At 34.8% G+C, this 26,121-nt stretch overlaps 1 protein-coding gene and 1 long non-coding RNA gene across 3 annotated transcripts in view; both read left to right on the top strand.

Moving 5' to 3' along the window:
* The first annotated feature begins 2,091 nt into the window (after nt 1–2,091).
* Nucleotides 2,092–2,859, top strand: LOC120146414. The gene is made up of 3 exons (XR_005518219.1): nt 2,092–2,215; nt 2,369–2,449; nt 2,683–2,859. It is a non-coding gene; the product is annotated as an uncharacterized LOC120146414 (long non-coding RNA).
* Nucleotides 2,860–7,133: 4,274 nt separating this feature from the next.
* The window catches only part of LOC120147102 (protein NO VEIN-like), a 39,637-nt gene continuing 20,649 nt past the window's right edge, over nt 7,134–26,121 (top strand). Inside the window, exons 1-13 of one of the 2 annotated variants that reach the window (XR_005518264.1) lie at nt 7,134–7,698; nt 8,406–8,743; nt 9,484–10,138; nt 11,276–11,380; nt 12,829–12,988; nt 13,294–15,032; nt 15,907–16,116; nt 16,992–19,244; nt 19,617–19,726; nt 20,513–20,912; nt 20,987–21,304; nt 21,880–22,137; nt 24,002–25,409. Coding sequence is in view for 1 of the 2 variants with exons in the window: in XM_039160556.1 (XP_039016487.1) it covers nt 7,198–7,698; nt 8,406–8,743; nt 9,484–10,138; nt 11,276–11,380; nt 12,829–12,988; nt 13,294–15,032; nt 15,907–16,116; nt 16,992–19,244; nt 19,617–19,726; nt 20,513–20,912; nt 20,987–21,304; nt 21,880–22,137; nt 24,002–25,189 (8,235 nt within the window). In the remaining variant the exon portion in view is untranslated. Of the gene's footprint in view, nt 7,699–8,405; nt 8,744–9,483; nt 10,139–11,275; nt 11,381–12,828; nt 12,989–13,293; nt 15,033–15,906; nt 16,117–16,991; nt 19,245–19,616; nt 19,727–20,512; nt 20,913–20,986; nt 21,305–21,879; nt 22,138–24,001; nt 25,524–26,121 lie in introns of those variants that run through there. The other variant, XM_039160556.1, reaches the window with a different exon arrangement.

The following is a 26,121-nucleotide window of genomic DNA, read 5'->3' as shown; positions in this document are numbered from 1 at the left end:
AGATTTAAAGGTTTAAATAAATATTTATCTCCTTATATTTTTTAATGATAAAAATATTGGAGGCAGACAACCCCTTAAGACTATACATAGCTCTGGCCCTGCAAGCTTCCAATATACAATGTATATAAAGTGATGCTGACCTACTCCACAATTCTAATTTTATGGCAATTCTTTTTAGGGTAAATTATATATTTGATACCTAAACTATCAGTTTTGGTCTATTTCAATATATAAACTTTTAATTTTTTTTCAAAACCATACCTAATGCTTAGTTTTCATTTCATTTTAGTACACTGCTGTTGAAAACTTAACGCATTTAGTACCTAAACTTTCAATATTTGTAAAACATAACGCTGAAGTTTGAATGTGGATACTAAAATGAAACAAAAACTAATGGTTTTTAACGGCAAGATACTAAAACGAAACAAAAACTTAACTTTAGGTATGATTTTGAAAATATTAAAAGTTTAGGTACTAAAACAACCCGAAATTAATAGGTTAGGTACTAAACGCATAATTTACTCTTTTTTATTATTGATGATTTACCAACTATTATTGTCTTGAATTTTTTTATTGGTGGCAATGTTTGGAGTGTTTGGTTCAAAATATTTAAAATTTGTTAAGGTCATCCAATATAGTTTAGTGTTAAGTGTGATTCAGGAAATCTCAATTTTAGCAATCAATTCTCATACACCTATCCTAAGATAGTTCATCTAGTTCCCTATCTCATTTCAATAAGATTACAAAGATACATCATACATGCTCATCATCAAACATCCTAAGGACTAATGTCGTGGCGAAACCTGTAAGAGATTAGTGGGGCCATGTCCCTCCTAATATTTTAAAAAAATAACACTACAGCAAAACTGTTACGGAATTTTTAGTGATGTTTTGAGAGTAAACACCACTAATTTTAAACATATAACGTCGTTTACATTCTAAACGCCACAAAATGGTAACTTTAGCTGCGTTTTTCAACAAACGCCGCAATATAGTAGTATTTTAGTGGTGTTTTTATACAAATGCCCCAATATGGTTCATCTATAGTGACGTTTTTCAACAAACACCACAATAAAGTAGTACTATAGCGGCGTTTTATACCCTTCATTTCCTCTTTTTGCTCGCTTCCTTCTCTATGTTTCCGTCGCTTCAATTCTTCGCTTCCCTCGGCCGTTTCCAGAAGCCTTTTTATCTCGTTCCCCTCTCAAAATTGCTCTTTGTTTGACTTCCATGGCCGGAGGTGATTTCGACTCGCCCCTAACCTCTCCTTCCTTAGAGAAGCAGTTTGAGAAGTTTCAGATCCAACAGGTTTGTAGCGACGGTTTTAGCGGTAGAAGCTCCAATTTTTTAATATTTCGACCTTGGTAGAAGCTATTGGTTAAATCTAGGGTTTCTAAACAATGTTGTTTAGTGCCACATTTCCAAGAGAGATGGTGTGCCAAATGATGATGGTTCTGCATATAATGATTAAACCTCAAAGGTGAAAAGCGTACGCGATGCAGTCACCCCACTTGCTCAGATGCCTTATATTGACCAGTTGGAGCAGAAGAAGAATTTTGTCATGCAAATGCTAAAAAAACTTGTTAGAAACACTTTTTCCTTTGTTCTGTTTTTAGCTATGATGATTTTCATTATTAATTATATTTGACTCAGTGTTATTTATTCTTTGGCAGACTAGAAATGCACGCAAAGCTTGACCTAGCGGTGTTTCACTTTTGAGGTTTACTTTCACTTTTAACACGAAAACTAATCCTCTCATTGAATTTGTATTTAAAGTATAGTAATTTGAATTTGCAATTAGATGGTACTTCGTAATTTCTTGAAATGATTATTTTTTAAAATCTCCATTTGTATAGGTGGTCTTCCATGTGAACTTGAAGGTATAATTGAATCTCCAGCTGTACATGGATACGGCAACAAGTTTGAGTTTTCTGTTGGATATTCTCGACAGGGTAAACTGACTGTGGGGTTCATGATGGGAAATTTTAGGTAAAGACTTTTAACCTGCTTGGGAACTTCTTTTGAACTGGATTGTGATTTTAAAGACGAGAATCCTTTCAGGGAGGGTGTGAAAGCTGTTGAAGAACCTACGGACTGCCCAAATGTTTCAAAAATTGCTTGCACATATACTTCAATCTTGCAGGAATTTTTGCAGCATTCAAGCTTACCAATTTGGAACAGATTTAAAAATCCAGGATTTTGGCGTCAGTTAACTGTATCTTCTTTTATGCAATGGCTTTGAGCATATCATGTCCACTGATCTATTGTTGATACTAGCATTATTATTGTCTTTTGTTCCAATACACTAAATCAAATTGCTGGTAAAGTCTTGTTTAATCTTATGTTCAAATTATATTCAATCTACAAGGTCAGAGAAGGAAGATCGGTTGGGAAGGTTGCAGACAAAAATTTTGAGGCCGATATTTCAGAGGTCATGCTCATTGTTCAGGTTTGTGTCTATTCTGATAGTTCTATTCTCATCTTTCAAGTTATATTTTTAGCATAATATTTTTATAAAGTTAAATAAGCATGGAAATGTTGATTAAGATTGAAGAATTTTCCCCTTAAGCTGCCATTATCTTTTCAGTTGTTTGGCTAGACTAAGTTTCTTTCATGGATGGGTTTAAAATGAACAATATACTAAGTATCTGCTAACTTATTTGTCATATACTGATTGCATAGATTTGTTCAGTTGGGATTGACAATGCACAAGTAACCAATGAGTTTGAGAGACTTGCTCAAGCATTTGCAGCAGGTGCTGCCACAAATTCTCCTCCTCTGCCTCTTAACAATTTTTGTTGTTCAGGTACTTGTTCTGTCATTATTCTTTTCTCCACCCTTGCAAAATTGCAGTTTCTTGAGAAAGACTTACGATATGGTGGATGATCCCGCCACCGATGCCGTCGTTTCTTGGAGCTCAACCAACAATAGCTTCGTAATTTAGAACCCGCCAGAGTTCTCTCTGGATTTTTTGCCCAAGTATTTTAAGCACAACAACTTCTCGAGCTTTATCAGACAACTAAACACCTATGTACGCAACTTTTCTTGTTTGTTATTTCGCTTACCTCTGCTCTATTATTTTAGCTTTTACGAACTTACCTTGGTCAGAAAAAGAGGTAAATTATAATTGTTGTCTGTTTTAGTTTGACTTGTGAAATATTTTATTTCCTTGTTGATCATAACGTTTGATTGCAGATTTGAAATTGTACCCAACAAGGTTAAACGCATTGGAAGTGTTTGGCTCCATTAAAGTCATTGTTGAGAAGGCTTAAGAAAACAATGATCATATGGGATAAGTTTTAGAAGTATTTTATATCAAATTAAATTTAGGCTTATAAGATTGCATTGTAGCAGACAATAATTTACTGTTCTAACTTGGGCTCTAGGTGAGGCACTTGGACTGCTAGGATTTTGAAGTAATCGGTTCAAGTCATTGCTGAGAAAGCTTCTTCCTGGATTTTCTCAGCAACTACATGGAGCACAAAGGTGAAATTGGGAAAAGAAAGCATATCCATGTTGTTCATGATGTGGTTACAAGGTCGTCAAAGGATAGTTACTTCTATTTCTCTTTGTTTGTTGATACTAGTTTAAATGACTCTAACTAAATGAAATGTAGTAATATTCTTTAAAGCTATGAAAGTTTAGTTTTTTAGATTTGAACGTAATATTCTTTAAAGATATCATGCACGATGGATGGTGATAAATTGTTTCCTTTAATAAACTACTCACCTTCATATTCTCTAGCTTCGAAAAGAATGTTTCTTGAGAGAACTAGGCTTCTGGTTACTGCAGAATAACAACTGCCATTACCAGCTCTTTAAATAATGCCATAAGGCCCAAGGTTTAAACTCATCCGTAAAACCAAGAGAATAACAGTTTCCATTAGCGGCGTTTGAGGCAAAAAACACCACTAAAGACGTGCATTAGCGGCGTTTGTCGACCAAAACGCCACTATAAATCACAACATATAACGGTGTTTGTTCTCACAAAAACCACTAAATAACTAGACATTTTGTATAGTTTTAGGTTCACAAATGCTGCTAACTTTTGCGGCATTCATTTTAGCGGCGCTCTTACTAGCGCCGGTAGAATTTTTAGTGGCGTTTAAAAACGCCGCTATAGGACTAAAAAAGGGCCACTTAAAACCTATTTTGTTGTAGTTATAACACACACACACACACACACATATATATATATATATATATATATATATATATATATATATATATATATATTAAATTATAATTTTTTTAATATATATACATTTTTTGAAATAGCCTCCAAATAATAATATAAAGTTCCACTATTGAATGTCGTCTATTGTCTAATCTAGTATTAAGTGTGCTTCTTATGATGCTTCGTATTTCTTTTTACTAGTGTCGATGATTTCTCTAAGGGTGTATGATATGTTTGTTGACAAAAAATCGAAGTGAATCAATTCATGCATAATTTATTTTGCCACGACTAAAAGATAATTTTATAAAGATGCGAAAGTTGTTAGAAGTGATAATGTGATTAAATTTGTGTGTTCGACAAATTATTTTTCTGAGGACGAATTTCTGTATTAAACTTCACGTTTATGAAGTTAGGAAGTATCGCTATATTTTAAATGTGGTTAGAGAAATCTATTAAGCCGTATTAGTGATATAAACAAATGTTACTTAGGGTTTTAGGTTCAAGCAACTAATATAAATGTGGTTAGAGAAATCTATCAAGTTGTCTTAGTAATAAAAATAAATGTTACTCAGGGTTTTATGTTCAAACAACTACATTTATCGGATGTATAAACAATTATGTATGTTATTGTTTAAAAAAAATTGTATTATTTTAATTTAATTGGTATCCAATATGCATAAACATTATACTCTTATTATAAACAAAAATAATTTGTGTTATAAAATTTTTATCAACTTTATTGTTTTATATTTGCATAACTCACATATTACATTTATGTAATGGTTTTTTAATAATAATTTTTTAATAATAATTATCTAATAACTATTTGCTCTTCTCTATTTTAAAAAATAGATACCAAAATTTTCTAACTATTTTTTATGAATTTAAGTTTTCATTTATATTGATCAAACACATTTTCTAATTTTCAAAAAATTAAAAATGAAAATTGTTTTATGAAAATAAAAATAGAAAATATTTTTTAGAACCAAACGAACATTTTCCTTGATCATTTAAACAACCCAGTTGTTCTCTTCGTTTTTCCTCGTTCAAATGTTACCGAACACCAATCCTGTAAGGTATGGCTCATAAATATACCGGTAAAGTACAGGGTTAATTTTGGAATTATGTACCAGGGTTTTCTATTATAAATAGAGATGTAACCTAAACCTATTATCATTGAATAAAAATTTTCTAGCGCCGCCTAGGCACCGAGGACGTAAGCACATTGCCGAACCTCGTTAAAATTATTGTGTTCTTTCGTTTACTTTGCCCGATTTATCAACAAATCCATTTATGATTTATTGTTAGTAAATGTAAGCGTATAAATTATTATTTTGACAGGAACAATAATAATAAAAAGTAGTATAGTGTTGTAGTAATGAGACAATACAATGTTGTAGAATAACAATTTCCATTAGCGGCGTTTGTGGCATAAAAAGCCACTAAAGATAAGAGAATCAAGAGCATTAGCGGCGTTTATAGACCAAAACGCCACTATAAATCACAACATATAGCAGTGTTGTAGTGACGAGACAATACAATGTCGTAATAATAATAGGAACAATACGATGATAAAATACCAAACTGAAAAAAAAATAGAACATAACATGTAACCGGACAAAGTTTAAATTTAGAAGAGTTTTATTGTGGCTTGTAAGGATAGGTTTTTTTTAGACAAATTCAATCTCTCGATGTTTGAGCAACTTAATACGCCTATCTCCTAAGTTATAAAAACAAATAGTTATAGTAGTAACATTACTAAAATGATAAATCAAACATAATTTCATTTCGAAACAACCATAGAGACCATGATATTTCAAAAAAATAAAAAAATAAAACTAAACGTCAACTCGGTTTCGATGAACGTTAACATGTTCATGAAGAAAAAAAAGAAACTATCGAAGCATGGTTTTCTTTCGTTTAAGATAAAAGAATTTAACATTTTTACGGATAAATTACATCAGATATTACAGAAATTTAGATGATGTATCATTTATATTATTAAATATTTAAGTTCTCCGATTACAACAACGTACTTTCATTTTAACGTCACTTATGCCACTTAACTGTTAAAATTTAAATAATGTGATAATATGAGAAAAACAAACATCATTTTGGTGCAACAATTGATGTCTAAAAATACATCATTTTAGGTTATAGGCTTTAGGGATGTATTTATTTTGTGATTAAACTTTTAAATATTTTACTTTTTAGTATTATACCTTTTTCAGCAGTCACTGACACCCAATTTCTTCCTTTCATTAATCGTATTTCCTCATAAAATCAATATCAAAATGTTCACATTTCACTTCTCTTTATTCTTCTATGATTAGTTTCCCCATGAAACTCACTTGAAATCGATAAAATTAAATAAAAAGAAATCTATCTTTTTAGGGGTTTAGACACATTCTTAAATTTGAGGAATTTAGGGTATTTGTTCGAAAATTCATATGGTGAGAAGAATTATTTCGAAAAGAAAAATAACATACCTCAAAACTAACCTCATCGACGATCATATAAAGAGATCATAATATTAACACGTCGATATTTTAAGATGATTTTTGTCGATTTTCAGTGGATTTCTTGGAAAATCAACCCTATGAGAAAAAAAGAAACGGAATGCGAACGTTTTAATATCAATCTTATTATGAAAGACAATCGATGATAGACAATGGTTGATTGTTGATGACGATGAAAAAGTATATTGTCAACAAAAAAAATTATTTAAACGTTTAGTGACAAAATCAATACACTTTTAAATTTTAGTGCTTAAAACATCATCGTTATAGACATTGACAATCATTGTTAAAACAATATCGTTTTATTCATATTATCATGTCGTTAAAATTTAATGATTCAATCACATAATAGAAGTCAAATAATAAAAATAATGATATTAATGATATAACCAATAATATATATATATACACACACACGTCCATTGTACCGGTATCACAATATAAACGCGGAGCTGACACTGCTAAACGCTCCCAAAACCTACTTCCGTTCTTACCTTTCAATATGCGCGGCCACCGTCCCTTCCGCCCCCATGGCGGCTATCCTCCGTCTCAGCCCTCATTCGGACCTCAAAATCCGAATTTCCCTCTCCAACACCCCAACGTCCTCCAATTCCTCCAAACCCAGCCAAACTTTGCTCTGCAACAAAACCCCAACAATTTCTTCTTCCAAAACCCTTTTCCTTATTCCCTTCCGCAAAACCCTAACATCACTACCCAACAACCGCCACAACAGTTGTTCAATAATCCCAGAAGCAGCCAAAGCCAGCTTCACAACCAGAGAGGCAGCGCCACCTCTGGCCAAGTACCTAGGGAGGTTCAGGAAAGAATTAATCAGGCCGTGAACCAGGCGTGGCAAGGGCTTATGGCTTCTAGAAACAGTGTTACGGCATGGAAAGTTTCACAGGCAGCCTTGGTGGAACTGCAGGCCGACTCTTGGAGCTCGCTGGGATTGGATATGCAGGGGGTTCCGTCTCTTCAAAAGCTTATGACCATTGAAGGAAGGGTATTTACAATACATAGATTATATATGTCTTTTATGTGCAAACTCTTTTTTGTTCAATGCAAATTTAGTGGCTATATGAATTTGAAATCCTTTGATAGAATAGGGACAATTGGATACTTTGTGTATTGTTGCAGATAATGTTTTTAAAAGATGAGGGTTCAAATCATACTTCTCAAAGAGAGAGAGAGAGAGAAAGTATGTTTGAACCAGAAAGAAAATAGTACTTCTGAAGAACCAAAAGATTTTCTTTGTATTTTCATAAAAAAAAAGATTTTCTTTGTATAATAACAGTTATGCTAGGTCCTGGGTTCAATTCCAGGCAACCTCTCCCCCTTCTCCTAAAAAAAAGGAACAGTCATGCTAGAACGGTATTACAATTTACTTTTTTGGTCATTTCCCCCATTTTAAGATTTATTTTTTAACTTCTGCGGGTTGATATTTCACTATAGAAAGTTGGAATTGCATGGAATTACAAGCTTCGTTAACCCAAGTGTTTCTTAGTCTCCCCTTTCAAGGGGACAGACAGGGCATACATCTCTATCCACATTAAAAGGAGCTTTTCATGTTTAGCAGACAGATTAAAATTTTCTACTGCCCCCTTTTTTATTGATGCATGATGCCAAATAAGGCCAAATTATTGTTTGAAATGTGATGAGCATTTCCCTCATTTTTTTTTAAATTTCTCGCTTTTTTCTGTCCATTTTTAGGTAAATGCATTTATCCAATGTTTTGTTGGAGTACGAAAGATTACTACATTGTATGAGCTGGAGATGGAAATATGTAAGAACGAGGGTGTTAGGACGTATGAGAAGCTAGAGCTGGGCCCTTTTCTTTGTCATCCGCTGGTTCTGCATTACTTTTCTCTGAACTCTAATTGTAAAAAAGTGTTTAAAATAACAAGTGAAGACGTAATTGCTCACCTCCATGAATACATGGACAGTCATAATAATCAAGAAATTCTTATTGATGAATTTCTTGGTTTTGTTGCTGACAAGCAAGCTGCCACAAGTAAGGAAGAGCTTGGTGTGCGTATTCAGAGCTTGGCGTATGTATTCCATATCTTTTTACTAACTTCAAGTAGGAAAATTCTGATGCACCATCAGAAACCAATGCCTTGAGAACTTCATAGTACAGTTTCTGAAAATTGTGGCTTATTCTGTCTTTGTATTTTCTTTTAGGGATGTATCGTTTTTTTTTTCACAAACCAGTATATGCTTTTTATAGATTACAATGTCCAGCAACTTTGTTTTTTCTTATATGCACATTTTCGATAATCACTGATAAAGTTTTCATTAATATAGTATAAAATAATTTATCTTTTAGTCCTTAACTTGAATAGAGTTGGTCTATCTTCATAGCCTAGGAAGCTATTACACTTTCCAAAGTTTATTCTTGTGAAGTTAAAAGCTTATATGTTACTTTCATCATTTATTTTCATTGTGCTCTCTATCAGACATCTTATAATTTTGTTACACCTTACATGGTTAACTTTATGGTACTTTCTGTAAGATATCCTTATTTGTTACATGGTTTGTTTCTCTGCACTTTCCAAGTTTCTATCTAATATCCTATAATTTTGTTTCAAGGCTTAATTGAGTATTAACTATTAAAGCCATGCATCTGAACATATTACCTTTTGAGTAGACTTTTGACTGCCTATTGCATCTTCTTAAAGTCATATTCATAAACCAATTAAAAGAATAAATACAGTCAGTGATCACATCCTAATTTGATAAAAAAATCTGATATTATAGCATACTGAAATTGTTACTGTTTTGATCATAGGATGTATACTAGTTTTATCAAGATGGCTGAGAGAAGGAAAGATTTTGAGGTAAAGAAATGCCCAAAGGGGCCAAAGGTAAAAAAACATTGCAAGGGGCTGAAGCTAAAAGAACGATATATGAGCATTTCACAACAAGTTGAATCATTTATGTCAGTCCACAAGGATTCTTGTGGCAAGCATATACGATTCGATTCATCAAGCTCAGAGGAGGAAGATGCCAATGACCGTGCTCATAAAAATGAAAGGAATAGCAATGGTGAAGGCAGTGACTCTGAGTTGCCATCAGAAGTTATTAATAGCTCTGATCGAGTTAGTCGTTGTCCTTATCCCTCTGCAACAGAAGAGTTGATAAGGTTGGGCTTGAAAGAGAGAATTAATAAACCATCTCCCACTACTGTCAGCTCAAAGCATAATGACTGCACTGGACCATACAAACGCAAAAGAAAAATTGATAGTCCCAGTCCTTCCGTCTCTAGACCACCTAAGCTAAGCAGAAGAGATGGGCTCAAGCAAGCTGCTATTCCAAAAGAAAATGGAAATCAGGCCGAAGAGCTTAGTAATTTGGATGAAGCTGATATTTTGCTTTCTGATAACTTGATGAAGACATTCATTACAACTTGGAAGGAGGCATGTAGGGAGCACACAATGGAAGAGGTTAGTTCACTCTACAAAGTTTAATGGTTTATTTTTGCCCCTTCCCAATACAATTAGCTTTCTCATCATGAGGAATCTGCAGTCTCTCAAAAGGATCTGCAGTCTCTCAAAAGGATCTGCCTAGATGTATTGTGTGCTAGGATTGAACACGGATTATAGGTTTAGGGACATGGAAGGAGCTAGGTAGGATTAAAACTTAAATAGTGTCTATTCACTAGAGGGAGGATAAGGAGGGCTAAAATAATTTGTACTTTAACATGCACCACTGTGTGATGTTAAAGACTGAGTGGTGTGATTGTTTGAAGGAAGAGGGCCTCTAGCTCACGGATGACATGTCTATCGTGTTTCCTTGACTTGTGTTGTACTGGTCCTTTTATCCAGGACTTTTAATTAGAGATCTCACCCAGTTCTGTTTAATCTCTTTCAGTTCGATAACTATTCTGAACTACCACTCCTTGCATAAATTGGACTTGTTATCAACCTTGAAATATTGCTGGAGATCATCTAAATTGATCTTCTGGCTCTAGCTATAGAACTTGCCATGTCTGTTCTTAAATTGTCATGTTTCTCTGCTGCAAAGATTTGAATTGCAAGTGGTGCTGATTGTAATTAGCCATGTCAGTTTTCACGTCTTCTCAATGTAATTCGCTTGCTGATATTCTCTTTTCATGAAACTTTAGATGCTCTGTATTAGTTTTGCCTCTTAAAATTAGAAAAATTTCCCACCACTCAAGTTATATCTCAGAAATCATCAAAAAATAAGTTATACCTGTTGTAGAATATTTATATACCTTGCACTTCAATCCTCTGAATTTTCTAATTGCATGTATGAGGACTGTTGCTATCCATTTCAACTTTGTCACTTATTTGCAGTTCCTCACTTATTTCACTTTATAATATTAGGATTTCAACTATATATTTAAATACATGAATTCAGGATCAAGAGTTTTAATAATTTTGATTTATAATCTTAGAATTTCAACAGTTGCACTGTGCTCCAAGCTTTGTCAATTCTCATGAGTACTTGTGTATCTTGTTTTGAATGTTAACTGTATGATTTGGAGATTGAGTTTTTTCTTCTTTATTTTTAATCACACTTGAATATGACATTCATTTTCAATTCGGATTTATTTATAGGTTCTACAAAGAATGCTTTGCTTTTACCACTCAACAGCTCGGAAGAGGAACAAAATGAAATCAATGCTTTCTTCTTTTCCATTTATCGGATTACTAAATGTTGCTGTAAGTCTAATGTGCTTAGCTGATTGCAATAATTTGTTTGTGACAAATTGCTGCAGAATCTAGTAAAGGCTGCTCTCATTCTCATTGTTATCCTTTTTTGGTTAACTTTTTACTTGGTAACTTGTAGAGCATGCTCATATTGCATAATATTGTTTATTTCAATTGTAAAATAAATCTGATTCCTTGCTTACCTTTTACTGGGAAAAATCTATTTTTGTACAGTTGATACATTTACCTTGGTGCTAAGTTGCATCCCTACTTAGTAAAGGCTTCTTCAACCCTTTCAATTGAGGCACCTTTAGTGAGGCAGTTACCTTTAATACCTATGGTGTACACCTTGAAAGTAGTTTGCACAAGCAAGCTCAAGTGATAGGGTTCTTGGTAGAAATATTAGTTTGAGCTGTAATAATCTTCATTTTACCAAAAAAGTTATCAAGTGTGCCTCAGTTAAGTGGCCCATTTTTCTAATTGTATGAGCTGTAGGCAAAAGAGGTCAGTATATGTGTTTTGCAAGAGTAAGAGAATGATTGTCCACATGTAACTTCTTGCTGGTGGTGGAAGTGTGGGGTCCTCGTTGCTAGATTTTAACTGGGTGGGGACTTTTAGTTATGACAATGTTTTAGCTTTACGATACATTCTGCAGACTGTCAATTTTCTAAATACTTTAGTTTTTTCATATATAAATCAGTTTCTTGGGTGCCTTGATTTTACTATGGCTTGTATCTATGAAATATTTAGCTTTGGTATCACTTTAAGATCACCATGGTAATCTAGTTACCTTGTTTATTTGATCACTAGTGAATAAAGAATAAGATTATTTAGAAGGAAGCTAAATTGGCTATTTTTATTGGACAGTTTGAAAACTAAGAATTCATTGTTATATGAGAAATTATAAGGTATTAACCAGTTCTAATGAGTACAATTTTTAGTTAATGTCATGTTCATGGTGGATGGTTGCATAATTTTTCTTGTATAAAACAACTAAAAAGAGGAGATTTGCTTATAAAAAAAAGGAGAGAACTGACTTTTTCTGGGCACCACCTTGATAGTAAATTGGCCCTAAAATGATTTTGAAGATCACTTTTCATCATGATAAAACATCTCCACCCTCTTGGATGGAATTTAAAGCACCTTGCAAGGTAGTGACCTAATCATTCTAGGTGATATAAGATTAAATGTTGTTTAGGGTTCCCTGTTTATTACTAGACATACTTATCTAATAATGGTGATTAGACTATTCTCTATGTTAGATCACCCTATATCAAATGCCAAGTATGAGTCTCTTCTCTGTGCCTTGCTTCTTAGTTGGCACAATAGTCCTGGCGTCTTCAGTGTGCCAGGACTGTTCCAGTCTATTAATGGATTGCCATCTGTTAGGTGTGCTTATTTTGACAAATTATTTTGAGATCTAAGATTCTGTTTGACTCATTTTTTTTCCAATATTACAGGTGACGTCTATCAAAAAAGGGATGTGGGATAGTATCTATGATACTATTCAAGCTGTCGGCAAATTTGAATTAACCGGCACATCTGATACTTGTTCTGAACATAAAAGCATTGATGTTGAACCGAGTAAGGAGGGTGCACTGGTCCCCACAAGCGTAGACTGTAAGTAGTCTGTGCTTTATTGATTTGATTTCCCAAAAAAGGACAAAAGTTATTGTATGATTTCATCCTTTTTGTTTCTCCTTGTTTATTATTAATTCAGTACCTTTTGACCTGTTAAGGCTTAGATTTTTGTGTCTGAGACTCTGAGTGGTAATTCACTGATGCAGGAACCATATGGTAGTCACTTTTTATAAGTCTGTTTTATATAAAAATAGTTTGTTGCTTTCATCAGTCCTTTGATTCTTCTCTTCAGACATTTATCACTCCTTATTTGATATAGTTGACGCAGTTTACTGTATTTGCAGGTGTCACAGTGGAAGATGTTCTTGAGAAAATTAATGCTTATTTTAAGCTTAATCATGAAATTGGTAAATCACTTAAAGAACAAAAGATTGTTTTGTTGAGGAAGCTGTTTAACTGTCAGTCATGGTTGGCGGAGCAATTTTATGTTAAGAACTTCAAGTCCCTTGGTCTTGGAGAGTTTTTTATGTTTCTTGAACGACATGCTTCTTTATTTCCTATTGAATTGCAGAAACTCTTGGCTGACGAAACATGTGAAAAATCTCCTTTAGAGGTTTGCTTTCTCCAGCATCTGTTGATTGTTTTCATGGCACAAGCTTCATATAATTTACAGGACAATCAAATTATTTCCAAGGAGGTTGTTAAGGCACTTCTCATGAAGCAATATCCGTTAATTGATTTCAAAGTTAAGGAAAATGATTCTATGGAATATTTTCTTGAAGTTGTTGAGAAGTCTAAGAATGATGCAAGTTCCAAATGTGTTATATTTTCAGCATCATTGTTGGGAATGTGCCATAATGGAGATTCATTGGCCTATGGCGAGAACTATTCATCTGAAACTTCTTTCCAAAATGTTAGGAAGATTAAATCAGCTGCTTGCAGGGATGCAATGGCTGTTTTGCTTAGGGCCCCAATGCTGTCAGATTTGTATTCATGGTCACACTGGGATGTCTTGTTTGCTCCCTCTCTTGGTTCTCTTATAGTGTGGTTGTTGAACGAAGTGAATGAAAAAGAGTTATTGTGCTTGGTGACTAAAGATGGGAAAGTTGTTCGCATTAATCATTCGGCCACTATTGATTCATTTTTGGAAGCTGCTCTTAAGGGGTCTGCCTTTGAAACAGCTTTGATGCTGCTGTCTTTGTGTTCCCTAACTGGAGGAATAAAGCACCTTCCCTTAGCCCTTCTTAAACACCATGCACAGATGGCTTTTGAAGTCCTTTTGAAGAACCATATTGAGAACATTGAAGTAGATGGTTATCAGAATTCTACTATGAATGGAAAAACATCATTTAGGCCAAAGTTTCTGGAAGATGTTTCTATTGGCAATTTGGGTAATGGATTACAGATGAACTCAATCAAAATGAATAAAGCCACATCTCATGTTTCAAGGTTTTTCCTTGATTGTCTATGTTATCTACCTTCAGAATTTCGTGGTTGTGCGGCTGATATATTACTTCATGGGATGCGAGCAGTAATTAAAGATTGGCCCTCAGCTATTTCGAGTGAATGCAACGATCTGAGTCAGCGCTTTATGCTACATGAATTAGGCTTTTCACTTGGTATAGTGGAGTGGATACAGGATTACCACGTATTTTGCTCCACTGATACAAGTAACAGGTTTCCTTCGTATGAGGTATTAGAAATGACAACTGGCATGTCTGACTCAAAAACAAGATCAAAATCTTTGCAAAATGCGATAGATAAGCGTTCCTATGCTGAGAAAGAATCAATAGCATCTAATAGGACAGACAAGGAACCTGAAGTTTCTGACATGGTTAGTGGTGAAGAAGTTTCTGCTGAGAAAAGAGCCAATAAGAACCGAGAACAATCATCTGAAGTCGATGAACAGACAGATGCAGCCCTGATTATTGAGTCAATCAGGCGAGATGAGTTTGGCCTGGATCCAAGTCTTTCAGGTGTGGAGAGTAGCATGTTGAAGAAGCAACATGCTCGCTTGGGGAGAGCACTCCATTGTCTTTCTCAGGAGTTGTATTCTCAGGACTCGCATTTTATTCTTGAGCTTGTAAGTTTGATTTTTGTTTTTCAATTTTGCAAAGCATGACTGCTCAAATGGATTAATAGTTGATTATTGGACTTAATTTCTATATTAAAAAGAATGAAAAGTTCTACTCTATATATGCTTAGAAATGAGAGAAAATCTATATTAAGATATTCCATCTGGTGTATTTGTATTCTTAAAGGTCCTGATTATTTTCCATGAGGCCAACCGATTGGGTTGTTTTCTTGCTGTAGATGGAAATAATATGTTGCTTTTCTTGGCTAACCTTTGCATGTTCTCCTGTGATCTTCCTTGTTACTCTGGAACATATTTTTGTGTTTTTCCAGTTTTAATGTCTTCAATACTTTCAGTTGTTGAATTTGCAAAATTTGCTTCTTTATCCTTCTTACCTTTTTAGTTCTTACAACACGTTTCCTTCTTTCTATCATTTTTTTTGTGGGGGGGGGGGGTCATGTGATGTATGGTATACTTCTAAGTGCAATTTCTATATGCTTGATTGTACTCCATCCCAAATACCTGTCTACTTTGAAAAAAATTATCAAGCATTATAACCTTGCTAATTATAAGAGAGTGAGTTTTGGTTTTCTTTGCTCCAAGTAAAAAGAATTGAAGGATTTAGTTTCTTTGCTCCAAGTAGTGGAAACTAATTTTGGAACATCTGGAAATAGAAATGGGGATCCTCATTTTCCGTAGAGGAAGTATTGAATTTTACTGAACAGATTCTTTTTAATGGTTAACTGTTAATCGCATCGCGTTTTGTTGCTTTTGAAATTGGGATTCTTTCTATGAGAAAGTGGGACTATTAACTTTCTGCTGAAGCACTGCTTCTAAACGGTAAACTATTTAACTGCATCTAACTAATTACATATTGCTTCAGGTTCAAAATGCGGATGACAATGTTTACTCTGAAAGTGAGGAACCGACTCTAACTTTTATTCTTCAAGAGTCTGGTATTTTCGTTTTAAATAACGAACTAGGCTTTTCTGCTGAGAACGTCAGAGCACTTTGTGATGTTGGAAGCTCGACGAAAAAAGGACGTTCTGGCTACATAGGGAAGAAAGGCATTGGCTTCAAATCTGTTTTTCGGGTACAGTAACTTATTTTTCAGTTCTATTTCATTTACATCTTATTTGCTTATATGTTCTGTTCAAGTAATGCCTAATGGCACCTTGTTTCAATATCTAGACTAAAGCATATCTAAAGGTGCATGAATAAGAGCTAAATGATTAGAATAAAAGTTGGTTGAAATGGATAGATAGCAATAGGAGTTAAACAAGACAAGTATTGTGGTTCCTATCCTTCTGTTCAAATCAGTGTATAGAAGCTAGCTTATTTAGACAAAAAACCTTTATTCTTCTTTCAGAATTAAGCTTGTCCATATTTGTCTTTCATACCCAAACATAGTATGAAAATTCCTTTGTAGCCCAAATTTCAGCTGTTCTATTCTCGAGAATCTAAAAATAGTCTCTAGATTGTAAGCCCAACAGTCACATGCTTAATGTTTTTCTTTTCATTAGGGTTGAACGTACCATTCATTCAACTGATTCATTATTTACCGGTGCTGCATTTCTAAGCATGGTAGGAAACCCCTTTCCACTGCATTTCCAAATAATCCTTGTATAATTGCATTTTCTTAAGAGAAAGAGTTCCATGTTAAAAAAATATCTCATTGTTGGCTCTAGGATGAAATAATTCATGTAACATCCTTCAAACAATGATAAAGGCACCTGGTCTGAATTTTCATGTATATTTGTTCAAGCCACATATTTTCTTGCATTTTTGCTATAGGATTATTGGATTTCAATTGCATTTTCTTCTTCCATTAATTCATTCTGCTGTTTAGCAAGCCAATCTACAACTCTCTTGAAACCTTTTTCCTGCAATCTTTTAATCTGAAAGGTATTTGTTAGATGTATTATTTTAATTATGGCTTCTGTAAGTTATTTTCTGGTAATTTTGCAGGTTACAGATGCTCCTGAGATTCATTCCAATGGGTTTCATGTCAAGTTTGATATAAGTGATGGTCAGATAGGTTTTGTTTTGCCAACTCTGGTACCTCCTTGTAATGTTGAATCTTTTAAAATGCTGTTTGGTGGAGACACTAGTTACCTGGATAATAAGTATTGGAACACTTGCATTATACTTCCTTTTAGATCGGTTACATCTGAAGGAAATGATAGGAACAATATTGTCTCCATGTTTTCAGATCTTCATCCTTCTTTATTACTCTTTCTCCACAGGATTCGGTGTATTATGTTTCGGAACATGCTCAATAATTCATTTGTTGTTATGAGAAAAGAAATTGTGGGAAATGGTATTGTGAAGGTTTCATGTGGGGGAGAAAACATGACATGGTTTGTAGCATCCCAAAATTTGCAGGCTGATATTATTCACCGTGATGTGCAAGTAACAGAAATTTCAATAGCATTGACTCTGCAGGAGACTGATTGTGGGTGTTACAGACCATTTCTGGACCCACAACCTGTTTTTGCTTTTCTTCCTTTAAGGACATATGGTCTAAAATTTATTCTTCAAGGCGATTTTGTTCTTCCTTCATCTAGAGAAGAAGTTGATGTAGATAGTCCGTGGAATCAGTGGTTACTGTCACAGTATCCCAGTTTGTTTGTTTCTGTAGTGAGATTGTTTTGTTCTCTCCCATGTTTCCAGGAAAATCCGGGAAAAGCTGTTTCAGTTTATATGAGCTTTGTTCCACTTGTTGGGGAAGTGCATGGATTTTTTTCCTCGCTTCCTCGGATGATCATTTCTATGTTACGAATGTCAAACTGCTTAATTTTGGAAGGAGACAAAAGCAAATGGGTACCCTCCTGCAAGGTTCTAAGAGGCTGGACTGAATCGGCTCGTAAGCTTTTTCCTGATCCCTTGCTCCATGAACACCTTGGTCTTGGTTATTTGGACAAGGACATAATTCTATCTGATGCGTTGGCAAGGGCATTAGGTATCCAGGACTATGGTCCTGAAGTTCTGGTCCAAATTATATCATCTTTGTGTCAAAGAGAAAATGACCTTAAACATATGGGCCTAACTTGGATATCCTCTTGGCTGAATGAGTTCTATACAATCTCATTCCACTCTTCTGGACAGAAGTCAATGAATTGTGAAATAGAAACTGTTCTTGTAGAAAATCTTAGAAAAATTCCATTTATTCCTCTTTCAGATGGTACCTTTAGCTCTGTTGATGAAGGGACAATTTGGCTACATTCTGATGCCATAAACACTGGTTTTGAAGGTGAGCTTGGACTTGAAACTTTTCCTACATTGTATGCTAAACTTCGGTTTGTCAGTCCCGCCCTTTTTTCTAAATCAGCTGTCAGTATCTCATCCGTAGGAAACATTACTAGTGTGCTTCATAATATTGGTGTCCAACAGCTCTCTGCACATGAAATCATAAAGGTACATATTTTGCCAGATATATATGATGAAAGAATCAAAACTAGAGACAAAAATTTGATGATAGATTACCTCTGCTTTGTGATGATTCACTTACGATCTAGCTGTCCCAGTTGTCATGTTGAGAGGGAGCACATTATCTTGGATTTGCGAAATAAAGCTTTTATATTAACAAATTATGGCTTTAAAAGACCTGTTGACGTGTCGGTTCATTTCAGCAAGGAATTTGAGAACCCTGTGAACATAAATAGGTTGACTAACGGTATGAATCTAAAATGGCATGAGGTTGACAAGACATATTTGAAACATCCAGCTTCCAGATTGCTGTCTTCTGGGCTGAAGAAGTGGAGGGAATTTTTCCTGGAAATTGGTGTCACTGATTTTGTGCAGGTGGTTCAACATGATAAAAGTTTTATGGATATGGCTCATACTGTTCTTCAGAGCTTGTCATCAGATTGGGACTTAATATCTCCTGGATCAGTTGTGAAGGATTGGGAATCTTATGAGTTAATTCAGTTGTTATCCCTATTGTCCACTAGTGGCAATCTTGAAGGCTGTAAATACATGCTGGAGATTCTTGATGAATTTTGGGATGGTCATTTTAGTGATAAAGCTATTGTTCACTGCAATTTTAAATCTGGCAGTGAAATTAAACCCTTCAGATCTTCATTTTTGTGCAAGATCTGTGATATCCCATGGGTGGTTTCTTGCATGGATAATGAGCTTCACCATCCTAAAGAGTTGTTCCATGACTGTGATCCAGTCCGTGCCATCCTAGGTGCATGTGCTCCATATGCTGTTCCAAAGGTTTGTTTGATACTGATTTGATAGCCATGAATTGTTTCTCTCATTGAACTGTTTTCTTATTTATAGAGAATAAATGTTCAAAACAGTGAGAATTTAAGCTGGCAGTTCAAAATCTGATATCTACTTTTTTTCGAATTGATATTTAATCTGAATCTTTAAATAAAGCAAGCTAAGAGAATAAAGAGACAACTCACTGTTTTTTTCTTTAGATAATAAGAAAAATGCGATCTCTTCATAAATGTAATCAGATGATCCAAATTTTAAAATTATTCAAATTAATGCTTAGAGTTATAACAGTTCAAGATTTTATTTCTTCCCTCCGACATAATAATTTTGCTAACATTAAATATACTTTTTTCCGTTTCTTTTTAGGTGAGGAATGGAAAGTTAGTAAAGGATATTGGTTTAAAAACTGAAGTTACCCTTGACGATGTCCTCAAGATTCTTAAATTTTGGAGATCCGAGATCTCTTTCAAGGCCAGGTATTAGTGCCATTCTGCTATGTTTTAGTATTTGGCATGAATGCATACTGTTTGATGAAATAGATTTTGGCTAGTTTCAAGACTTCTGAAGTGTCGTGGAGTTCCATAAGTGTTTAATTTTATATACAGTTTGTGATTGGATGGTGGATGATGTTTCACCCTGCGCATCTAACCAGTTGGTTGTATTACAGAGCTGAATGTTAGAATACAATTAATAATTGGGAACATAGTCTGTCTTCTCTTAACTCTAGCATAATTGGAAGATAGCCATCGGTTTTCTTTTAGTTGAACTACTACTTTTATCAGTACGATAATCCCTGATTTTGAGAATACCTGTGTAGCTTAAAATGGGAGGAAAACCTTGACTAGAACTTCTGCCTTTAAAATTGAGTACTTAATCTTGGGAAAGGATAAGAATTTTTCATTTGCAAACTTCCTGCCATTTGTTATGGTACTTAGGTGGGTAGTTCTGCAATTGTTTCTAAATAAATATGTTGTGTATATTTGTGTTTCTTTCTGAAAAGAAACTGATTTTTGTTTCTCTTTGGGTTCAGAAATTTGTTGCAGACTGTTTCGACATGATATACTATAGTGAAGGGTTTCTTTATAGTAACATAAACCACTTTTCTCACACTATTAGTTGAGGCTTTAAAAAAATAAAAATAAACATGTAGGGCTCTGAACAATTTAATGTATTTGCATTTACCTTTTGTTCTTCTTTGTCTCCAACTGTTTGATTTTTTATATTCCACCTCATTTGAATTAAATTTCCTTATCTGCATGCAGCATAGCACAAATGTCCAGATTATACACATTTATTTGGAATGAAGCACGTAATTCAAGGCAGAAAATTTATGAGGAGTTCCATGCATCTTCTTTTATATTTGTTCCAAACAGCACGACTTCAAGGCCTGATGATGTAGTACCTGGCTTATTCTTGTCTTCTAAAGAAGTGTTTTGGCATGATTCAACTGGAACAATGGAGCAAATGTATAATCACTCTCAGACTGGCTCATCGGTTGAGAACCAATGCCCCTTAAACAGAACATTGTCCAACATTTATCCAGGTCTACGTGACTTTCTTGTTAGTGAATGCAAAGTGCCTGAGCAACCTTCTTTCTGTGGTTACCTGGATATTTTGCTACAGTTATCAGCACTTACTTTACCTTCACAAGCTGCTAATACCGTAAGTGATTAAACTCAATTGAGTTCATATTGTCCCACATTAGAGCCAGGCTAATATTTTTTTTCCATTATTAGGTTTTCCAAGTCTTTCTGAAGTGGGCTGATGCACTGAGATCAGGTTTACTGAGTACTGAAGATATCCATCAAATGAAAGAATGTCTTAATAAATCAGAGTATACTGTGCTGCCCACCATATTAGATAAGTGGGTTTCCCTGCACCCTTCTTTTGGTTTAGTGTGCTGGTGTGACAATGAGAAACTAAAGAAGAGATTTAAGCACTTGGATAACATTGATTTTCTCTACTTTGGCACTCTTAATGATGGTGAGAAAGAGTTACTTCAGACTAAAGTGTCTATTCTAATCCGTACCTTTGGGATTCCTGTTCTTTCTGAGGTAAGATATGCTTGAGTGCGTGTGATTGAAAGCAAGTAGTTTAATTAAATTTTTACCATTTAACTGTCTCAAACCTAGATCATTTGGCTTAAGCAATTTGTCTGTTTTACTTTTATGTTTTATAACAAGTCATCTGAATTTTTTTCCTTGGATGTCTTGCAATTTTTATGTTTATTGATTATGATGATCTTCAATTTGTATTACATGCATACCATATGCACAGTTGCCATATTTGTTTCTTATGTTTTTAAAGGTTAACACTTACGTCTTTAACTTATTCAGTTTCTACTATGGTTTTTGTTTTTTTCTCTCTTTTCTCCAAGTTGTTCTTATTATACAGAGGATTCTTCACAGTTACTTGTGAACCTTTAGATTTCTAAATCCGCTTCAGTAGACCAACACATGGCTACGGGTACATTTAGTTAGTTGAAGATATTGTTAATTGGAAAAAAGGGGTTATCTCTGGTTAATACCACAAAGAAGTTGGTATTCAGTTTGATCATGTGTATGCTGAGAATTAATCTACTGTATGTTCAATGCCTTTGTTTGCTTCTCATGCTTTTACTTTTACATAGGTTGTTACCCGTGAAGCAATTTTTGATGGGAAAGCAGATGGTAGATTCGGAACTTCCCTTGTGAACTGGGTTCTTCCTTTTGCACAACGCTACCTATACAGTGTCCATCCCGATAAATATTTTCAACTCAAGCAATCTGGATTTGATAATATAAGTAATTTACAAGTTGTCGTCGTTGATAAGCTGTACTACAGGAATGTTATAAGGAGCAGCGGAATTGTGTCCAAGAAGAAATACGAATGCACCTGTCTTCTGCAGGTATGAATGGATTTTTTATTAATGTGATCAGTAGAGCCCACTGAAATCAAATTCCATGTAGTATTAATTGAACTTTGTCTATGGGATATCTGCACCCTCCATGGTAGTTTATGTTTTATTCTTAGACCCTTTTATTTGGTAAATTATCTTCTTTTGTAAAATTTATAAAAATGTGAAAATCGGAACTGGGTGCTGAGCATAGAAGCTTAGTTTAAAAAAGCGCCGCTTAAGCGCGATTAAAGCGCTAAGCGATGCGAGCGAGGCCCCTGGCGCTTCAGCATAGCAAAAGCACTACGAATTCATTAAGCGGTAGTAATCGGCGCTTTTGCAGCGCTTTTAGCAAAGCGCTAATCGGCGCTTAATCGCGAGTTTAGAAGATACGATTCTGGGCTTTAGTAGATACGATTTTTGGGCTTATTTAGGGTTTAGTGGGCTATTAAATTATCAGTTTTAGTTTTTTTTTTTCTTGTAGCTTCACACTAAGAAACGAAATAGATTGGCACAATCTAGATTGAATGACATGGTGTTTGTGAAATTCAATCATGCCTTGGAGCGCCGAGCTAAAAGTAAGGAGACCGATCCCATTCTTTTGCAAGATATTGATGAGAGCAATGAGTGGTTGATGGGAAGAATGGAAGAAGATGAAGATGATGATGAGGCGGTGTTTGTTGGTGAGGATTTGACATAGAGTGATGTTGCTAACGCTTCCGGTGCATATGAGCCTAGTTATCTAACTAGAGCATCAAAAGTAGTGAATGATGGAGCCGGACCATCGAGAAATGATAAAGGAAAATCTCCTTCTCATAATCCTATCTCTAGTAGACCATCTCGTAGATGCTTAGTTGATGAAGATGAGATGGAAGAAGATATTGGAGTGTCTAGTGATGAAGGAGATGATGTTGTCCGAGTTGATGACGATGACGATTTAGAGGATTTTTAGTTATAAGGAATTGAGGGTTTAGAAAAATACTTTTGTTCATCTCACTTTAAACTACTTTTAGTGTAGACCATCTTTTGAGATTAGTATGCTCGTATAGTCGTATGGTTAATCGTATATAAGTATTTAAGTGTTTATAACTTATAAGTTACAAGTAAATTGAGAATTATATTTTAGTGTTTAAGTACTTATAAGTTTTGAATATATGTATTGACACTTTGATATTTAAGTATTTATAAGATAATTTATAAATATTTTGTATTTTTTTGTGAATTTCGACCTTTCTGGCGCTTCTTGTACATAAAGCGAGCGCTTTCGCTTAGCGCTTAGCTCTTCGGCGTCTAGGACCCTAGGCGCTTTAGGGCGCTTTACGCTTTTTAAAACCAAGCATAGAAGTAGCATTGACACTAGCTGTAATGCTCAAGTATAGAAGGATAAACCTTTTGTGCTTGAACGGGATTGATACATATATGCTGATCTGACTCGTTTTCTTGTAGTACCTGTGTCTGACACATCTTTGGACATGTATATGGAGATATGACCCTACAAGAGCCCTCCATATACAATGCAAAACCTAAGAAAAAAATTCAACATATCCGTGCTGGACATGTGCACTTTCGATATTCACACCCAAATCCAAGTAACATATGGCATTTGTTAACATGCAGTATGAAAAAATGCGCATCACGGTGTTGTGCCCTCACTCTCCCTAGTTAGAAAATTGCTTATCCACTCTGTAGTTCTTTTATGAGATAAGTTTTAGTCTGAAATATATGATTTATCCGTTCATTCATGTCATTTAATTCGATTATAAAATACATCTCTAAATATCAGTGCCAAACTATTGTGGGAATTTTTTTTAGATTAGGATACAAATGTCTTCATTTTTATGTAGCAAATATTAAAATTTTTTATTTGGTTTTACAGGAGAATATTTTGTACACCACTCCTGAGTCGGATTCTCATGCCGTATATATGGAGTTTTCTCGTTTTTTATTTGACGGAACTCCGGATTTGCACTTGGCAAATTTCCTTCACATGGTCACAACTATGGCCAAATCTGGTTCTAATGAAGAACAGACTGAGTTTTTCATCTTGAACAGCCAAAAGGTGCGGAAACTTCCTGATGAGGAACCTGTTTGGTCCCTTTCTTCTGTGTCTTATGGGACGGAGAACAATGAATTTGAGAGTTCTACTACAACAGTGGAAAACGAGCAATCTGCTTCCAAGTCCAAGAAAAAGAAGGGGACATACTCAAACTGGCCACCCGTGGATTGGAAAACGGTGCCTGGTCTCAGTAAGAGACCTGCACCTATTTCTCAGCCTATTGATGGCTCAAAAACTACATATAATGGTTCTGATCACATTGATTTACACATTAGCAGCGATGGTCCAGTGGCAACAGACACTGATATCTCCCGGGAAGACAATACAGAAACAACTTCATCAATTCCAATTTTTCCAGACTCTGAAAGTTTGGATGGTCAGTATGGCAACACATTTAACCCAGCTGATTCCGGTGTGAGAATTGCATTTGGCAACACCTGCAATCCGATTGATTCTGGTGTGAGAATAGCATTCGATCCTGTTGATTTAAGCCTAATGTCAGATAGCCCTCAGCTGGTTTCACTTGATTTTAACAAGAGAATTCAGCATAATGCCGGATTTGTTTCATCTGAATTTAGCCAGAGAGATCAGCTTCTTACTGGCACACCCAGTTCAGCACAAGCTTTGCTAACTGGGAAATTGGGTGAGCTTGCGGCTTTCAACTACTTTGCCAGCACCTCGGGTAAGACAGTGAAGTGGGTCAACAAAGATATCGAAACCGGGTTACCGTATGATCTAGTGGTGGAAGATGGAGGAGGTCATATAGAATACGTTGAAGTTAAAGCTACCAAATCGGCAAGGAAAGACTGGTTCAATATATCAACAAGAGAGTGGCAATTTGCAGCCGAACAAGGTGAATCTTTCAGCATTGCTCATGTTTTCTTATTAAGCGATAAGGAGGCTAAGATTTCTGTACATACGAATCCAATTAAACTTTGCCAGCAGGGCAAGCTGCAATTGGTTGTTTTGATGCCAAGGCAGCGGCAAGATTCAATAATCGTATCATAACTGGCGCTGTGTATTTCATGTGATTCTGTGGACTAAATTAACAATTTTGATATTTGGAAATTACCCACTGGAATGACCCTCGGTTGGCTATTTTTGATGTGGATCGGCTTGTATTCAGCTGGGATCGGACAAGCCTTCCATGAAAGAATCAGGTCGAGATGGGTTTGTAATTCAAAGATACAATTTTGCTGGTGCTGAGTAAGATTTTAAAGAGAATATGGTATAAATACACCATTTACAGAATCTGATACTTTATAGGACATTGATGTACTTGATAAGGTTTGTACCATATGATACATAGGTGGTGTATACATGTGCTTAACATTAATAGAATAGCATCATTGGTAAATGGTAACCTATTCTCCCGTATTGTTTTCTTCCTATAATGAGCTCGACTGGGTTGGAACTTTTCTGAGCTCTTGTACTGGTTTTGTATTTTTTAAAATTTCAATTTTGATCTAAATAGAAGTTGATAAATTCGTCGACTCTTGCTATTAACCATTGTAATAATATATAAGTTGTAAAATCTTATGCATGCACAAGATTATAGGATGCTTTGTATTTGTATTTAGGGATGGATCGCGGCAGTTGACGGGACGATGGTCCTCTGAAAATTTGAAGTAAAACTTTGGGGTATCCTTGAAAATTGATCGTAAATTTTTACGATAAAGATTAGTTTATCGAATTCAAGAAAATTTATTGAAAATCGAATGCAGCAACAAATTTCAACGAAAAAACAGATGCTCCTTCATATGGCTCTCCGATAGTATTTGATTCTTTTTGTGTTAACTTCAGACTCTTGTACGTAGAAATATCTATGGTCCTCTTACCTTCATATAAGACACTAATGCAATAACTTTACACATCTTTTATTAAAAAAATACATATATTTATTCGTGTTGTACCAGTAAAAACTTACATCAACATATTTT

The sequence above is a fragment of the Hibiscus syriacus genome, unplaced genomic scaffold, assembly GCF_006381635.1.
Source record: "Hibiscus syriacus cultivar Baekdansim isolate YM2019G1 unplaced genomic scaffold, ASM638163v2 tig00002511_pilon, whole genome shotgun sequence".
NCBI classification, from domain to species: domain Eukaryota; kingdom Viridiplantae; phylum Streptophyta; class Magnoliopsida; order Malvales; family Malvaceae; genus Hibiscus; species Hibiscus syriacus.
The sequence above is the reverse complement of the archived record's forward strand: the minus strand, read 5'-3'. Positions and strand labels throughout refer to the sequence as shown.